The sequence below is a fragment of the Cyprinus carpio genome, chromosome B20, assembly GCF_018340385.1.
Source record: "Cyprinus carpio isolate SPL01 chromosome B20, ASM1834038v1, whole genome shotgun sequence".
Taxonomy (NCBI): domain Eukaryota; kingdom Metazoa; phylum Chordata; class Actinopteri; order Cypriniformes; family Cyprinidae; genus Cyprinus; species Cyprinus carpio.
This window is the reverse complement of record NC_056616.1, coordinates 1,279,998-1,296,892: the sequence shown is the minus strand read 5'-3', so window position 1 is coordinate 1,296,892 and position 16,895 is coordinate 1,279,998. Positions and strand designations below refer to the sequence as shown.

The 16,895-nt window shown below is 36.3% G+C and overlaps 1 protein-coding gene across 3 annotated transcripts; it reads right to left on the bottom strand.

Annotated features, from left to right (window-relative positions):
• Positions 1-1,432: 1,432 nt before the first annotated feature.
• LOC109112835 lies at positions 1,433-10,397 on the bottom strand. Of its 3 annotated transcripts, none has more exons than XM_042747080.1 (4): positions 9,423-10,162; positions 9,135-9,303; positions 8,921-9,036; positions 1,433-3,022 (listed from the first exon to the last, which is right to left on the bottom strand). In XM_042747080.1, the coding sequence occupies exons 2-4, from the start codon at positions 9,301-9,303 to the stop codon at positions 2,870-2,872; spliced, it is 438 nt and encodes a 145-aa protein (XP_042603014.1). In that variant the 5' UTR covers positions 9,423-10,162; the 3' UTR covers positions 1,433-2,869. The 3 variants fall into 3 exon arrangements, with proteins under 3 accessions (XP_042603014.1, XP_042603013.1, XP_042603012.1); XM_042747079.1 differs by having other exon boundaries at positions 1,434-3,022; positions 9,405-10,162; XM_042747078.1 differs by lacking the exon at positions 9,423-10,162 and adding an exon at positions 10,185-10,397 and having other exon boundaries at positions 1,442-3,022.
• Positions 10,398-16,895: the final 6,498 nt, after the last annotated feature.

The following is a 16,895-nucleotide window of genomic DNA, read 5'->3' as shown; positions in this document are numbered from 1 at the left end:
ATCTATTCAATAAAAATTCTTAAATTATTTTTATTGTCTGTGTGTTCTTGACTTAATGGACCTGACAGAAATGTTTGTGATGTTCACTGACACTATTTCTTTTATCAGATTTTATTATTTAGTGTGCAGAATGACACAGAAGATGAGGATGATCTTGACAAAAAGGGAAGAATCACTGGAAGAGTCAGACACCACTTTTAAGACCTTGAACAACGGAAACATCACAGATTTTTGCTCCATCATTTAATGGTTACATGGCCTATCAGCTGCCACACTGAAAAAAAAATTTTTAAACATTTTTTAAAGGTAAGTGGTTGCAAACAATTTGTTTTGTTTTTTGAAAGTTAGTCAATTAAATTTGTTTATTTAAATGTAGCTAAAATAAATTGATTGCAAGCACTTACTGCTCTCCCTTGGGTCTGTGTAGGTCCTAACGCCCCAGTATAGTGACGGGGGACACTATACTTTAAAAAAACTAAACAAAGCACTCTTTCAGATTAGATGTTAAACCCAGGTCCTGACTCTCTGTGGTCATTTAAAATCCCAGGATGTCCTTTGAAAAAGAGTAGGGGTGTAAACCTGCATCCTTTTTTTCCCCCATTGTCCTCTGACCATCATGGCTTCCTAATCATCCCCATATTCTGATTGGCTTCATCACTCTGTCATCTCTCCACCAATAAGCTGGTGTGTGGTAGGCATTCTGGCGCAATATGGCTGCCGTCGCATCATCCAGGTGGATGCTGCATACTGGTGGTGGAAGAGGAGATACCCCCTCAAAATGTAAAGCACATTGAGTACCAAGAAAAGCACTATATAAATGTAAGGAATTATTATTATTATTATATGTGACCCTAAAACCAGTCATAAGGGTCAATTTCTGAATAAACAGAAATTTCCTTTGATGTACTTTGCTTTCCTTTGATGTATGGTTTGTTAGTGTAAGACAATATTTGGCCGAGATAAAACTATTTGAAAACCTGCATCTGAGGGTGCAAAAAAATCTAAATACTGAGAAAATCACCTTTAAATTTGTCCAAATGAAGTTCTTAGCGATGTATATTACCAATCAAAAATTAAGTTTTGATATATTAACGGTAGGAAATTTACAAAATATCTTTATGGAACATGTTCTTTACTTAATATCCTAATGATTTTTGGCATGAAAAAAAAAAGATAATTTTGACCCATACAATGTGTTTTTTGGCTATTGCTAAAAATATTCCCCAGCGACTTCAGACTGGTTTTGTGGTCCAAGGTCACATATGACATAGAGCTGCTAGTTTATTTGGAAGCAGTAAAAGTTCCAAAACATGATGCCATGATGACCAACTAATACTAGCACTTACCTTTTTTCTTGTCTATCCTATTCTTAAAAAAAAATAAAAAATAAATAACCTTACTACGAGTTCTGTGCTAGACTTACTGAGACTTGTCATAGCACTTGTATACTGTTGTTGTTCTCTCATTGGTCTGATTGCTTCTATTGTTCTCATTTGTAAGTCGCTTTGGATAAAAGCGTCTGCTAAATGATTAAATGTAAATGTGATGCATTTAGTACTTGTGAAAACCAGGCAGAATTAAGGATTATTATTAAGATAGTCAATATATCCAGACATGCTATGTGAAATTTGTCCTCTATTTACTTCATAAAGCTACTTTTATGCATAGATGTGGATTATTGGTAGCAAAATGGTTACACTGTTGGTTTGTGTAAACAAGGTTGATTTTATTTCACTGTTGTAAAAGGCATAAGCAGGGTTGACCTTACAGTGTTAAAACAACAGTAAACATATCACTATCTTTCAGAATCTGTACACTAATGCATGTTATAAATAACTTTATACAGTTATTTTATGTACTCTATCAATTATTGTACATTTCTTTTTTTGAAACAAAGGTTATATAAATAGCCTCTGTTGTTACAGGCAATTGAAACGATGTCGAATATATATCTGAAACTTGCATGGCCTGAAGGCATAATATCTACACGACATTCTGTACCAAAAGTACCACATCTTTTTTTTTTAGTAAATGCACTTTAAGAAAATAAAAATAAATAAAAGGAAAAAATGTCCTTAAAAGGCAATCTGTCAGAGAAGCTCTCCCTCACACACAAAATATTTTTCAGTAAAGCTGCTTTGTAACGATGTGTATTGCAAAGAGTGCTATCAAATGCATTTGAAATCTGACTACAAAAATACTAATCCAACATTATGTTTTCCTCTTGTGAAGGAATGTAACCTGCCGCCGAGACAAAATAGTCACGCAGAAGGTTTCGTTGCATTTCTGCCGTAGCTAATGCATTGTGTTCCTCTCTTGGCTCGAGCGGCTGGCAAGTCCCATGCCCTCGATTCCTCCAGGTTCCCTCAACTATGCTGTGGTCCCCATTCTTCAAATCTGAAAATGCTGGAGGTGTATATACCTCGGACCTGCGCTCGCGGAGGAAGTTATGGATGCACAGAGAGGCCATAGCGATCTTCTCCACTTTGTCTGGCTCCAAGAATATGGTGCTCCTGAAAACCCTTAATCTGTTTGCTAGAAGGCTGAATGCATTTTCTGCAACTCTACATGCCCTTGAAAGACGATAGTTTAGTATCCCCCGACTGGGGTCCATCTGTTTATTTGGATATGGCTTCATAAGATCAGGCCTTAAAGGATGCGCCTCATCACCCACAAACATGTACGGCATTGTTATGTCACTATTGGGCAATGGTTCAGGTGGAGGAAAATTCAACAGACCCTGATCCATCGCTTTACACAAGTCGGAATGAGCGAATAGTCCAGCATCAGAGACCTTATCTTGGGTTTCCAAACTAGCATAGATGAACTTGTAATTTGCATCCACAGCAGCCATTATTGTCACATATAATCAGCCCTTGTTATTGTGGTCAAGGCAGCCACTTTTTACTGGAGGCTGTATATAAATCTGTTTTCCACCAAGCGCACCTAGGCAATGTGGAAATTGCCATTTCGATTCAAAGTCCTGGGCTATTGCCCGCCATTCTGTCTCTGTTGATGGTGTCTAGCAATAGAAAAGAAAAACAGTTAAGACAAAGATTTGTACACGGATTCTTGTATTATATATATACACACACATACATATATATACACACACATATACAAGTACAGGTTAAAAGTTTGGAAACATTACTATTTTTAATGTTTTTGAAAGAAGTCTCTTCTGCTCATCAAGCCTGCATTTATTTGATCAAAAATACAGAAAAAACAGTAATATTGTGAAATATTATTACAACTTAAAATAATAGTTTTCTATTTGAATATACTTTTTAAAAATAATTTATTCCTGTGATGCAAAGCTGAATTTTCAGCATCATTACTCCAGCCTTCAGTGTCACATGTAACATCCAGTCTATCACATGATCATTTAGAAATCATTCTAATATTCTGATTTATTATGAGTGTTGGAAACAGTTCTGCTGTCTAATATATTTGATGAATAAAAGGTTAAAAAGAACTGAATTTATTCAAAATAAAAAAAAATTCTAATTCTAATAATATATTTTCTTTACTATCACTTTTTAATCAATTTAAACACATCCTTGCTGAATAAAAGTATTGATTTTATTTAAAAAAAAGAAAGAAAAAAAATTACTGACCCCAAATTACTGACCAGATATATATATTTATATTTTAAAAACATAGCTTTTTTTTTTTTTTTTTATTACTTTTTATTTCATCAAAAGTATCCTAAAAAAAGTATCACGGGTTCTGAAAAAAATATTAAGCAGCAGAACTGTTTCCAACTTTGATAATGAATCATCATATTAGAATGAGTTTCTAAAGGATCATATGATAATGATCCTAAAAATTCAGCTTTTTGCATCACAGAAATAAAATGATACATTTTAAAGTATAATAAATTTTAAAAACAATTATTTTAAATTGTAATAATATATCACAATATTACATTTTTTTCTGTATTTTTTATCAAATAAATGCAGGCTTGATGAGCAGAAGAAACTTCTTTCAAAAACATTAAAAATAGTAATGTTTCCAAACTTTTGACTGGACTGTATGCGTATATATATATATATATATATATCTATATATATATATATATAAATAAAGGGCCTTCTCAAAAAATTAGCATATTGTGAAAAAGTTCATTATTTTCCATAATGTAGTGATAAAAATTAAACTTTCATATATTTTAGATTCATTTGCACACCAACTGAAATATTTCAGGTCTTTTATTGTTTTAATACTGATGATTTTGGCATACAGCTCATGAAAACCCAAAATTCCTATTCTCAAAAAATTAGCATATCATGAAAAGGTTCTCTAAACGAGCTATTAACCTAATCATTCTGAATCAACTAATTAACTCTAAACACCTGCAAAAAGATTCCTGAGGCTTTTAAAAACTCCCAGCCTGGTTCATTACTCAAAACCGCAATCATGGGGTAAGACTGCCGACCTGACTGCTGTCCAGAAGGCCATCATTGACACCCTCAAGCGAGAGGGTAAGACACAGAAAGAAATTTCTGAACGAATAGGCTGTTCCCAGAGTGCGTCTGTATCAAGGCACCTCAGTGGGAAGTCTGTGGGAAGGAAAAAGTGTGGCAAAAAACGCTGCACAACGAGAAGAGGTGACGGACCCTGAGGAACTTAAGATTGTGGAGAAGGACCGATTCCAGACCTTGGGGGACCTGCGGCAACACAAAGCAGTGGACTGAGTTCTGCCAGTAGAAACATCCAGAGCCACCGAGCACTAGGCGTGTGCTTTTGAACCAGAAACAGCGGCAGAAAGCGCCTGACCTGGCAACAGAGAAGCAGCAACTGGACTGTTGCTCAGTGGTCCCAAAGTACTAGAGTTTTTTTCGGATTGAAAGCAAATTTGTGCATGTCATTCGCGAAATCAAAGGTGCCAGAGTCTGGAGGAAGACTGCGGGAGAAGGAAATGCCAAAAATGGCCTGAAAGTCCAGTGTCAAGTACCCCACATTCAGTGATGGTCTGGGGTGCCATGTCAGCTGCTGGTGTTGGTCCACTGTGTTTTATCAAGGGCAGGGTCAATGCAGCTAGCTAAGGAAGTTTTTTATCAGGAGATTTTGGAGCACTTCATGCTTCCATCTGCTGAAAAGCTTTATGGAGATGAAGATTTCGTTTTTCAGCACAATCTGGCACCTGCTCAACAGTGCCAAAACCACTGGTAAAATGGTGTACTGACCATGGTATTACTGTGCTCAATTGGCCTGCCAACTCTCCTGACCTGAACCCCATAGAGAATCTGTGGGATATTGTGAAGAGAAAGTTGAGAGACGCAAGACCCAACACTCTGGATGAGCTTAAGGCCGCTATCGAAGCATCCTGGGCCTCCTAATAACACCTCAGCAGTGCCACAGGCTGATTGCCTCCATGCCACGCCGCATTGAAGCAGTCATTCTGCAAAGGATTCCCGACCAAGTATTCAGTGCATAACTGAACATAATTATTTGAAGGTTGACTTTTTTTGTATTAAAAACACTTGTCTTTTATTGGTCGGATGAAAATATGCTAATTTTTTGAGATAGGAATTTTGGGTTTTCATGAGCTGTATGCCCAAAATCCTCGTATGAAAACAATAAAAGACCTGAAATATTTCAGTTGGTGTGCAATGAATCTAAAATATATGAAAGTTTAATTTTTATCATTACATTATGGAAAATAATGAACTTTTTTTCACAATATGCTAATTTTTTGAGAAGGACCTGTGTGTATATATATATATATATATATATATATACATATATATATATATGCAGTTCTGTGAATATGTATTCATGATTTGACACTTATGACTTGTCACTTTATGACTTGACTTGTATTACAAAATAAATACATAAATTAAAGCTGAAGTCACAATGAAAATATTGTGAGATAAGATTTTAGATACATTGCTTAACAGAGCATTTCATCTTTGTGTCTAGTATTGGAAATCAACAGTGAAAGATGCATTCAGGAAGGAACATGTTCAGTTCATTTGTTTTTTGCTGTGGCCACAACAAATTAACTTGTTGGATCATGACAATTTTTGTCAAGGTAACAACATCCATAACATTTTATTTTGAATTAAGAATAACAAAACCAGTTAAGACATGGCAATTTTATAGTATATTATTATGTTTATAAATATTCTTATATAAATATTCTTTTAACATGATAAAAGAAAATTTTAAAAAAATCAAACTTCATTTGAATGCTGTCTACACATTACATGTGCAATTATATTATGCACAATGTATACAGTCGTGGCCAAAAGTTTTGAGAATTACATATATATTGGAAACTGGAAAAGTTGCTGCTTAAGTTTTTATAATAGCAAATTGGCATATACTCCAGAATGTTATGAAGAGTGATCAGATGAATTGCATAGTCCTTCTTTGCCATGAAAATTAGCTTAATCCCAAAAAAAAAACTTTCCACTGCATTTCATTGCTGTCATTAAAGGACCTGCTGAGATCATTTCAGTAATCATCTTGTTAAACTCAGGTGAGAATTTTGACGAGCACAAGGCTGGAGATCATTATGTCAGGCTGATTGGGTTAGAATGGCAGACTGGACATGTTAAAAGGAGGGTGATGCTTGAAATCATTGCTCTTCCATTGTTAACACGTGCAGCCATCATTGCGTTGCATAAAAATGGCTTCACAGGCAAGGATATTGTGGCTACTAAGATTGCACCTAAATCAACAATTTATAGGTTCATCAAGAACTTCAAGGAAAGAGGTTCAATTCTTGTAAAGAAGGCTTCAGGGCGTCCAAGAAAGTCCAGCAAGCGCCAGGATCGTCTCCTAAAGAGGATTCAGCTGCGGGATCGGAGTGCCACCAGTGCAGAGCTTGCTCAGGAATGGCAGCAGGCAGGTGTGAGCGCATCTGCACGCACAGTGAGGCGAAGACTTTTGGAAGATGGCCTGGTGTCAAGAAGGGCAGCAAAGAAGCCACTTCTCTCCAAAAAAAACATCAGGAGACATTGATCTTCTGCAGAAAGTATAGTAAATGGACTGCTGAGGACTGGGGCAAAGTCATATTCTCCGATGAAGCCCCTTTCCGATTGTTTGGGGCATCTGGAAAAAAGGCTTGTCCGGAGAAGAGAAAGGTGAGCGCTACCATCAGTCCTGTGTCATGCCAACAGTAAAGCATCCTGACACCATTCATGTGTGGGGGGGTTGCTTTCATCTAAGGGAGTGGGCTCACTCACAATTCTGCCCAAAAACACAGCCAAGAATAAAGAATGGTACCAAAAACACCCTCCAACAGCAACTTCTTCCAACAACCCAACAACAGTTTGGTGAAGAACAATGCATTTTCCAGCACGATGGAGCACCGTGCCATAAGGCAAAAGTGATAACTAAGTGGCTCGGGGACCAGAATGTTGAAATTTTGGGTCCATGGCCTGGAAACTCCCCAGATCTTAATCCCATTGAGAACTTGTGGTCAATCCTCAAGAGGCGGGTGGACAAACAAAAACCCACTAATTCTGACAAACTCCAAGAAGTTATTATGAAAGAATGGGTTGCTATCAGTCAGGATTTGACCCAGAAGTTGATTGAGACCATGCCCAGTCGAATTGCAGAGGTCCTGAAAAAGAAGGGCCAACACTGCAAATACTGACTCTTTGCATAAATGTCATGTAATTGTCGATAAAAGCCTTTGAAACGTATGAAGTGCTTGTAATTATATTTCAGTACATCACAGAAACAACTGAAACAAAGATCTAAAAGCAGTTTAGCAGCAAACTTTTTGAAAACTAATATTTATGTAATTCTCAAAACTTTTGGCCACGACTGTAGATACCTCTTGCCTGTGACAGAATTATGAAGTTTGTTATTAATATATGCTAAACAATAAATATGAAAAATATTTGTATTCATCCCATCCCAAAGTCTTTTTTTTAATTTTTTTTTTGTTTTTTGGTTTTTTTTTTTTGTCTATTTAGTAATCTCTTTATTTTATTTTCCCCTTAAGTTCATGCTTCTCTTCACCCACGCAGCTATTTTACTACACAAGTATACATGTGTTGTAAATACTGTAAATATCTGACCATCTTGCAAAAAAAGCATTAATTTTAACTAAGTCTAAGACTAAGTTAATCATTTACATTAATACACTTCACTTTACAGTAATTTAACATTTATTTTAGGCTATAATATTTCATTATGAACATATTAATAACTATTTTAGTAAGGATAATCAAAGATAAAATTAGCGGTTTTCATTGGGACTTTATTTGTGTTTCTGAATGAATTGTTTCACAGATGCCCACTGTTTCATTTTGATAAAGAGTCACTGTTTGTAAGGAATCATTTGAGCCAATGCTTTAATGAGTCACTAATAACATAAAACAGATGCTCATTTATTGCCACTGACTGGCGTAGACCTACAGAAATAAAGTCAAAGATTTACTGACATGATTGTCCAGCACTTACAGTATTTATGTTGCTTTAAATAGTATATTATGTTTATACATATTCTTTTAACATATAAAAAATTCAAACTTCATTTGAATGCTGTCTACACATTGCATGTGCAATATAATATAGCCACATCTTAATGCCACACAATCATCCTTAATTCAAAATAAAATGTAAAGTCAAGTGTTTGTTATTTATACTTTCAATTTCTGATAATCCCAGGTTGCTATGGTTGTTTACACACTAAAAGTTGTTCCCTCAACATATGACCTTGAGGCCATGACTTCACATTGCATGGTCACGATACATTATCACGTCCCAACAAGTTCAAATGCCGATGTCACAAGAAAACTAAATAAACCCAAATGGTCCCTTCCCGGTCACTGTATTAAAATAATTTTGTAGCTTATTACTGCAGCAGAAGTTTATGGTGGAACTCATCTCACTGAAAAGTACCAAGTAATAAACGTTCACTGTACTTGAGTAAATGGTGGTAATCTGAGCTTACCTTCAAAAAGTCTTTTTTCATAAGCTGGTACAGAGCGCCACAGGTCTCCATAACTATCTGTGAAATAGTGCTGGCCCCAATCCTGTACTGTGCACTGAGGGAACTGAATGTTTTGCCTGCATAAGAAATAAATTACAAAATGCACACTAACAGACCCTTAAAATGGATAATGGTTAAAGCAGTAGCTATGCTGATATCGCCATGGCAGACCCACCTGTTGCCAAAAACCGCAAGGTCACAGATAGGTCAAGATCTCTTGGGGATATCGCCCGTCTCATTTTTGTGTGCTGCTTGGTAATGAGGGGCCCCACCATCTGCAGCAGAAACTCAAACTCCTCTGCTGTCATCCGCAGCAGCTCCCCGAACCCATTCTCATCAGTCATCTATAAGAGATGCAAACAGGTAAGGGAGGAAAAGGTGAGAACATTGCATGGATCGGGGGCATGCTCCAAATAGAATTTCTTTTAAAAGATATTTGCTTTACATGCTCATTTATAGTTACTTCAAGGCAGGGGAGCCCAACCCTGTTCCTAGAGATCTACCTTCCTGCAGAGTTCAGCTCAAACACAACTGAACCGACTAATTAGGATATGAAGGGGCACTTGATAATTACAGACAGGTGTGTTTGATCAGGGTTAGAACTGAACTCTGCAGGAAAGTGTTTTTTTTTTTCTGTAATTTTTTCTCACACAAAGTTACATCTTGTTGCAAAAATCAAGATTGAATATATTTGGTCAAAATCCCATGTTATAAAAGATTAAGTGTTATGCAGGCTATTTAAGACAATAATGGCTGATTAGACGGCAATGCAGACCTAAAATGTTTGCCCTCTCTCTCTCTCTTCACCGTTCCCACATCTCCGACCTCTAATACAGAAAATCTACCTTTTCATAACTGAATTTAAAAAGTTATGAGTCCCGGTCTTGATGGGAAAAAAAAAGATGACAAACGTTTTAAGACAAGTCTAAACAGTTTATGCAACCGTCCCCAGTTCTTTTTTTACCCTCTTTCGCATTGGATCTAAGCAATTCTCCTAAGTGATTATAAATCTCATAATCCCATTTTGATCTAAAAATCTAAGTTGTAACTGAAAGGTGAGGAGTTTGAATCCATGATCTACTGTATGGCAAGCACAAACATAAAGTTTCTATCTGAATAAATTTACACACACAGGCTTTTCAATTATTTGAAACAAAAACAAAGCAGACGAGCTTCGACGAGCCGCAGCAGGCAGCTTGCGTCCACTGCAAAATGATTTATTTACCTCCAACTCTCTCTGCAGAACAGACAACCCAGGCTGCTCGCGACGTCCCGGGCATTCTTTCTTCCATATTCGTTTATTTTTCTTTATCTTTTTCTGTTTTTCGCTGCAAATCAACGCACAGACAACTCGAAAAGCAAGCTGCTTCCTCACCAGCGCGTCACGGTTCATTGTTTTCAAAAACTCTTCTTCTTCTTCTTCTTCTTCTTTAGTTTTTTTTTGGCGCATAACAGTCTAAATTACAGCCCCACCTACAGTACATTGCTGTTGTGCAGTCATGTTAGCTATTATCTTCAAAATGACTTCTGACCCAAAAAATAAATAAATAATTTTATAATAATAATTATACTTCTTTATAAATTTGAAAATATACCAGATTTTCCAGGTTCCAAGGTACCCTCTGGCGCTGCATCTCCAGCTCCTCAACACTTCCCTGGTTCCCTAAAATCCAGATCAGGTGAGTGTATAGCTGCTTGATTTTATTTCCTGTTGATAGGAAATGTACTATAAATGTATTTTATTTTTTGAATAATTCCTACTCTATCTTTATTAAACTCATATCCTAACAAGTACCCCAAATCTTTATTTACCTTTCCCTTTTTATTTAAGAATGTATGAAGGTAAAATGACGTCAAAAAGATTTGCACATGCAGGGTAATATTTGTGGAAGTGTACATAAGACTGTAAGCGTGAATTAAATTTGCATGCATAAGAGAAGCTTTGTAAAGGTGTAAATCGCGTTTCAAGCGTAAGAAAAAATTATTTGCAGCATTTTTCTGTTACTTGTAAGTGTAATTCATGTATTGTGAAACTGTAGCTTCATGCTAAAACAAAATAAATATGATCTGCATGCTTCTGACTTCCATTTTTCTGCGCTTACACTTTTGGCACGATTTTTTCGCCAAAAGATGGTCAAAAGCACTGCAAGCCTGTGAACAGTGATTTGCAAGCGAAAACAACAGTTTAAAGAACTGCAAAACAGACTGACTGCATAGAACCAATCTGCATGTGTAAAAAAAACAAACTGTTGCAAATGTCTAAATGACCTGTTGTGCATGTGGGGCAAAAAGTTCCCAAAACTGTACAGCTCCGTCTTTCTTTTCTCTGTGTTTACAATTTTGGCATGATTCTCTCACTAACTGAGTTTTGCAAGCGTGAGGGGGAGGGCAGGTCCACCTTCTTCTTGTAGTCAATCAAATGAGCCTCTCGCTGACTCTTCATTTACTCTTATCTTATTGGTTCAATAAACACATCATACACCAAGACATTAATCTTCATTTAGTTCAAAATAGTTCTTGTTGCAGGAATGGTGTATGTCAGGGGATGTCAAAATTTCTCCAGGCGCCAAAAAAAACCCTAGACCTCAGAGGGTTAATTAGTTGAACTCTTGCTTCGTCATATGCATCACACTCTATCCACCTTTTTCTTGTCGTAAAAATGGGCACGGCCATTTGTAAATTCTATGGGTCTGGCTTCCGGTCTCATCTGCGTCCACTCCATCAAGCTATTTTTAGCTGAACAAAACAGTTTGTTTTGCTGCTTGATGTTGAACGTTGGTGTGCCTTATCATATTATTTTAATGTATTATCTTAATTATGAACACACTGGTTTGTAGTGCAAACAGTTTTACAGTTTACTGCACGTTGTAATTCTCCTCGTTATTTACCTACAGCAGCTAATGAACCGGAAGTCTCACCCATATAGGCTTACTTCCACGTTGAAGAAAAAGGTGGATAAGTACGTGTTCTACTGATTCTGCATGACCACATTTGTCACAGTTTCCAGTTTCATACTTCCCCATTCTATACAGCCACTGATTTAATGAACAATGTCCAAATCACATTCTTGACATTAAAATGTCTTCTTTGCTGTTGCCAAACTTTCTTCTTTCTAGAACTACTTTCTCTTGAATATGATGAAAGTGTCTACATTTTATTCCACTATCCCACTCCTTCTGCCATTCTTATTTAATTTGCAATTAACCATTTTACTTCTGCTTTGCTCATTGACATTTTAATGTCAATTTGTGCATGTTTCAGAGCCTGTTTAGCCAGATGATCTGCCTACTCGTTTCCTTCCACACCCATATGTGATGTATACCACAGGAAATTTACCATAAAACCAGATTGTCTTATTCTACATAGACTCTGCATCACATCAAAAACCATATTGTGTCTTGCTGTTGAAATTCCACTTAGAAAACTATTAAAAACTGAAAAGGCGTCTGTACAAAGTACTGATCTTATTGACTGTACTTCTTTTATCCACTGAAGAGCTAGGAATATTGCTATTGTCTCTGTAGTAAAAACAGATATATGATCTGAAATTCTTTTTGATACTTTGACTTTGAATTGGGGTATGTAGACTGCTGCTGCTGTTATTCCAGATTCAGGATCTTCAGAGCCATCCGTGTATATTTGCAATATGCTATAATAAGTTTGTTCAATGTATTACTGCACTGCTATATTTGTTAACATATTTCTTTCCTTGTTATGTTTTTCTTCATAACTGAATGTCAACTACAGGCATAGGGAAAAGCCAAGGAGGAATTGCTGAAGTTGCCACAGAAGGGGCAATACTGATGTCACTAATTCCCATATTCTGTGCCTCCTCTTTGGCAGTCCATCCAAAGCTTGATAGTTTTTTATACTCATATTCCCAGCAATCCTTCAGAACTTTCTGGATGACTCTCTAAGTGCCCTTTTATATTAATCCAGTATCTCATCTTTAACTTGAGCCTTCAAATTTCTTGAGGCATTTCACCCTTCTCGCAGCTACTGCAGCTATTGCAGATTATCTTATTGCTCCACAACATATTCGCAGTGCTTGTGATTGATTGTTTTAGATGCCGAACCGTACAACATACTGCCATAACCAATAGATTCAAGATTCAAGATTTTTATTCGTCACATACACAGTTATATTGTGCATATATAACCAGTAGTGAAATGTGAGTCAGGTCCCCTCCATGGACAGTGCAATTATTAAAGAATACAACACAGATGAAAATATACATAAATATAGCTATGAAAGAATGAAATAAAATAAACAATACAAATATAAGAATAAAATATAAAAAAGATGTATACTGTATAATTAAATATAGAATGGAAAATAATGTGCATGAAAGTACACTGTAGTCTTAAACATTAAGATACCCAGGGATGTACAAGAGGCAACGTGCATATGTGCATTATACTATAGTCTTAAATATTAAGATACACAGGAATGTACAAGAGGCAAATGTGCAAACAGGTTGACACTGTCAGTATGTCAATGTCAATGTGAGGTAGAGAATGATGAATATCTTACTGATAAAGTGAATGTTAAGTGGAGACATGAAGATGTTAAGAGGCTGGTTTGGAGTTTAGGAGTATGATGGCCTGGGGGAAGAAACTCCTCCTAAGTCTGTCAGTTTTTGCCATCAGGCTACGGAAGCGCTTACCAGATGGCAGCAAAGTGAAAAGATGGTTACTGGGGTGGATGGAGTACTTGATGATTCAAGGAGTCCAATAGATGCTCTTATCAGAGCACAGTAGGCCTATATACTTTTAAGAGACTGACGACATGCGACCATTCAACTCCTGCCAACTTCTCATTACATTTATTGCTTTTTTATTTTTGTCTACTATTTTCTGAAAATGAATTCTAAAATTCAGTTTTGAATCCCTCCACATTCCCAGAAATCTAATTACTGACACCTGCTCCAATTGTTGTCAATAAATTTTAATATTCACAATTGGATTGAGTTTCCTTTTTGTAAAACAGATCACCTGAGTTTTTGCTACAGAGAAACAGAAACCCCATTCATTAGCCCAATTCTCTACTTTTTTAACAGCATTCTGCATATACTTCTCCACATGCCCCACATTGTGCCCCCTTTTCCACAGCGCGCCATCATTTTCAAGAACTCCAGTCTCACGCTTTCTCTTACACCATTTCCTGTATTGCTTTCCATGTGCGTTTTGTTGAGAAAAGTAGTTTGTAGTCTGTGTGTTAAGCAAGATATGGGGATTTAAAAACAAAAGGAGCAGGTGTATTTTTATTTTTATTTTTAATTAAATTACGTCAAGGCACATATGATCCAAATTGGCCGGTATGCTTTCTCCAATTGTTGCTGACCTTGGCATCTTCCAATAATAAGATCTTCTCTGGTTCAGTTTCCTAATTTCCCCCTCAGCGTGCATGCGCAACTTAATGACAAAATTACATGTGTTAATTTGCTTCTAGTCTATAACTGAACATTTAGCCAGATAACATGACTTTAAGACTTTTAGAAAAAGTTACAAAAAATTTTACTTTAGCTGTTTTAAAGCGCTGATTGAAAGTTTGTGAACTTTTTAGAATTGTCTATGTTTCTGCATAAATATAGCCCAAAAAATCATCAGATTTTCATGAAATTCAAGTCCTGAAAAATTACAAAGAAAACCCAGTCAAACAAATGAGATGAAAATATATACTTGTCTAAAATGACTAAATATGTCATTTATTTATTCAGGAAAATGATCCAATATTACATATCTGTGAGTGGCAAAAATATGTGAATCTCTAGGATTGGCTTTTAATTTGAAGGTGAAATTACAGTCCATGTGTTCAGAGGTGTTTTTTATCAGTAGGATGACTATCAGGTGCCAGTGTGTGCCCTGTTTTACAATGAGATCTCTGAGGACCTCAGAAAAAGAGTTGGTGTTGCTCATCAGGCTAAAGGTTTCAAAGCCATCTCTAAAGAGTTTGGACTCCACCAATCCACAGTCAGACAGATAGTGTACAAATGGAGGAAATTCAAGACCACTGTTACCCTCCCCAGGAGTGGTCCACCAAACAAAGAAATCTCTAAAAGCAAGACATTTAAAAGTCCACTAGGTTTCAAAGGACTACAGGCCAACTTCTAAGCAACTAAAGGCCTTTCTCATTGGCTAATGTTAATGTTTATGAGCCCATCATCAGGAGAACACTGAACAACCATGGTGTCCATGGCAGAGACGCAAGAAGAAAGCCACTGCTCTCCAAAATGAAAAATGCTGCCCATCTGCAGTTTGCTAAATACCATGTGGACAAGTCAGAGGAATACTGGAGAAATGTTTTGTGGATGGTTGAGATCAAAATAGAACATCTTGGTTTAACCTGTTAACCTTGACAGTGCGTGTGCTACATCCTTTTTACAGTCTCTGGATTATAAAACACTGCATTCTGTCAGCAATGTAACGCAGCAGTAACCTATAGAGACATCGGCTTGTAACTATACTCTAATTACTTTTTTGAAAATTATAATGCGTTAAATTACTCCATTATTAAAAAAGTAATCAAATTACAGTAACACGTTACTAAGTAATGTGTTACTGCCCAACACTGATGCCAAGTACATACTGTGATTGCTGCTCATACAGTCAGTAATCACATGCTAATGGCCAGTCATACAGATGGTAATCATACAGATGGCCGGCCATATAGTCAATAATCACACTCTATGGCCATTCATATATAGACCACATTCACACTCAGTGTTGGGGAAAGTTACTTTTAAAAGTAATGCATTACAAGATTGCATTGCTTCCTAAAGAAGTAACTAATTACTTTACTTAGTTACTTTTTATTGAAAGTGATGTGTTACATTACTTTTGCATTACTTTTTAAATCTAGGCTGGGCTTGCTTGTTTGATTTTAATATAAAAAGTTATATTTTTGGCAAATGTAAAAGCCCTTTCACACCAAAAGCCTCAGGCTGAAGGAAATGTAAATTCATGTCTGTACAGTAGAACAAAGAAGAAGTTCAACACTCTTCAGCAATTAAAAAAAGAAAAAGAAGAAATTTATCTTGTGTAATTTTTGCTTATTAGTATGGTTGAATTGGATCATTGAAGATCAGCAGCAAATTGGTTAATAAAATGGGATGAAATGCATAAAAGCTATTTGTATTATTTAACATATTTAATTATTGCAGCTTTGAGTCATATTCTGAGTTGGTTTTAACTGTTTTTTATTAATTTTGAGGAAAACTTAATGTGTACTGCTTACACAAATTTAGCAAATACATTCTTTATAAGCTTTCCATTGAAAAACAGCAATCTATCGTCGATAATTGAGGCTTAGACCTTTAGAATGATATATAGTTTATCAAGATTAATTGTGTTGCTTTTCATTTAATCTATTAGTAAACATTGACACATGCAAGCAAACAAAGAGAGTTCAGTGCGCTCGTTGTTTGCAACACTGCATTGCAGCATAAGAACTTTATCCCATCTGTGAAACATGGTGGTGGTAGTATCATAGTTTGGGCCTGTTTTGCTGCATCTGGTCCAGGACGGCTTGCCATCATTGATGGAACAATGAATTCTGAATTATACCAGCAAATTCTAAAGGAAAATGCCAGGGAATCTGTCTGAGAACTGAATCTCAAGAGAAAGTGGGTCATGCAGCAAGACAATTACCCCAAGCACACAAGTCGTTCTACCAAAGAATGGTTAAAGAAGAAGAAAGTTAATGTTTTGAAATGAGTCGAATTCCGGACCTTAATCCAATTGAAATTTTGTGGAAGGACCTGAAGCAAACAGTTCATAGGAGGAAACCCACCAACATCACAGAGTTGAAGCAGTTCTGCACTGAGGAATGGGCTAAAAATTCCTACAACCCATCGTGGAGGACTTATCAGCAGTTACAATAATTGTTACTTGCAGTTGTTGCTGGAAAAGGGTGTCACAGCAGATACTGAAAGCA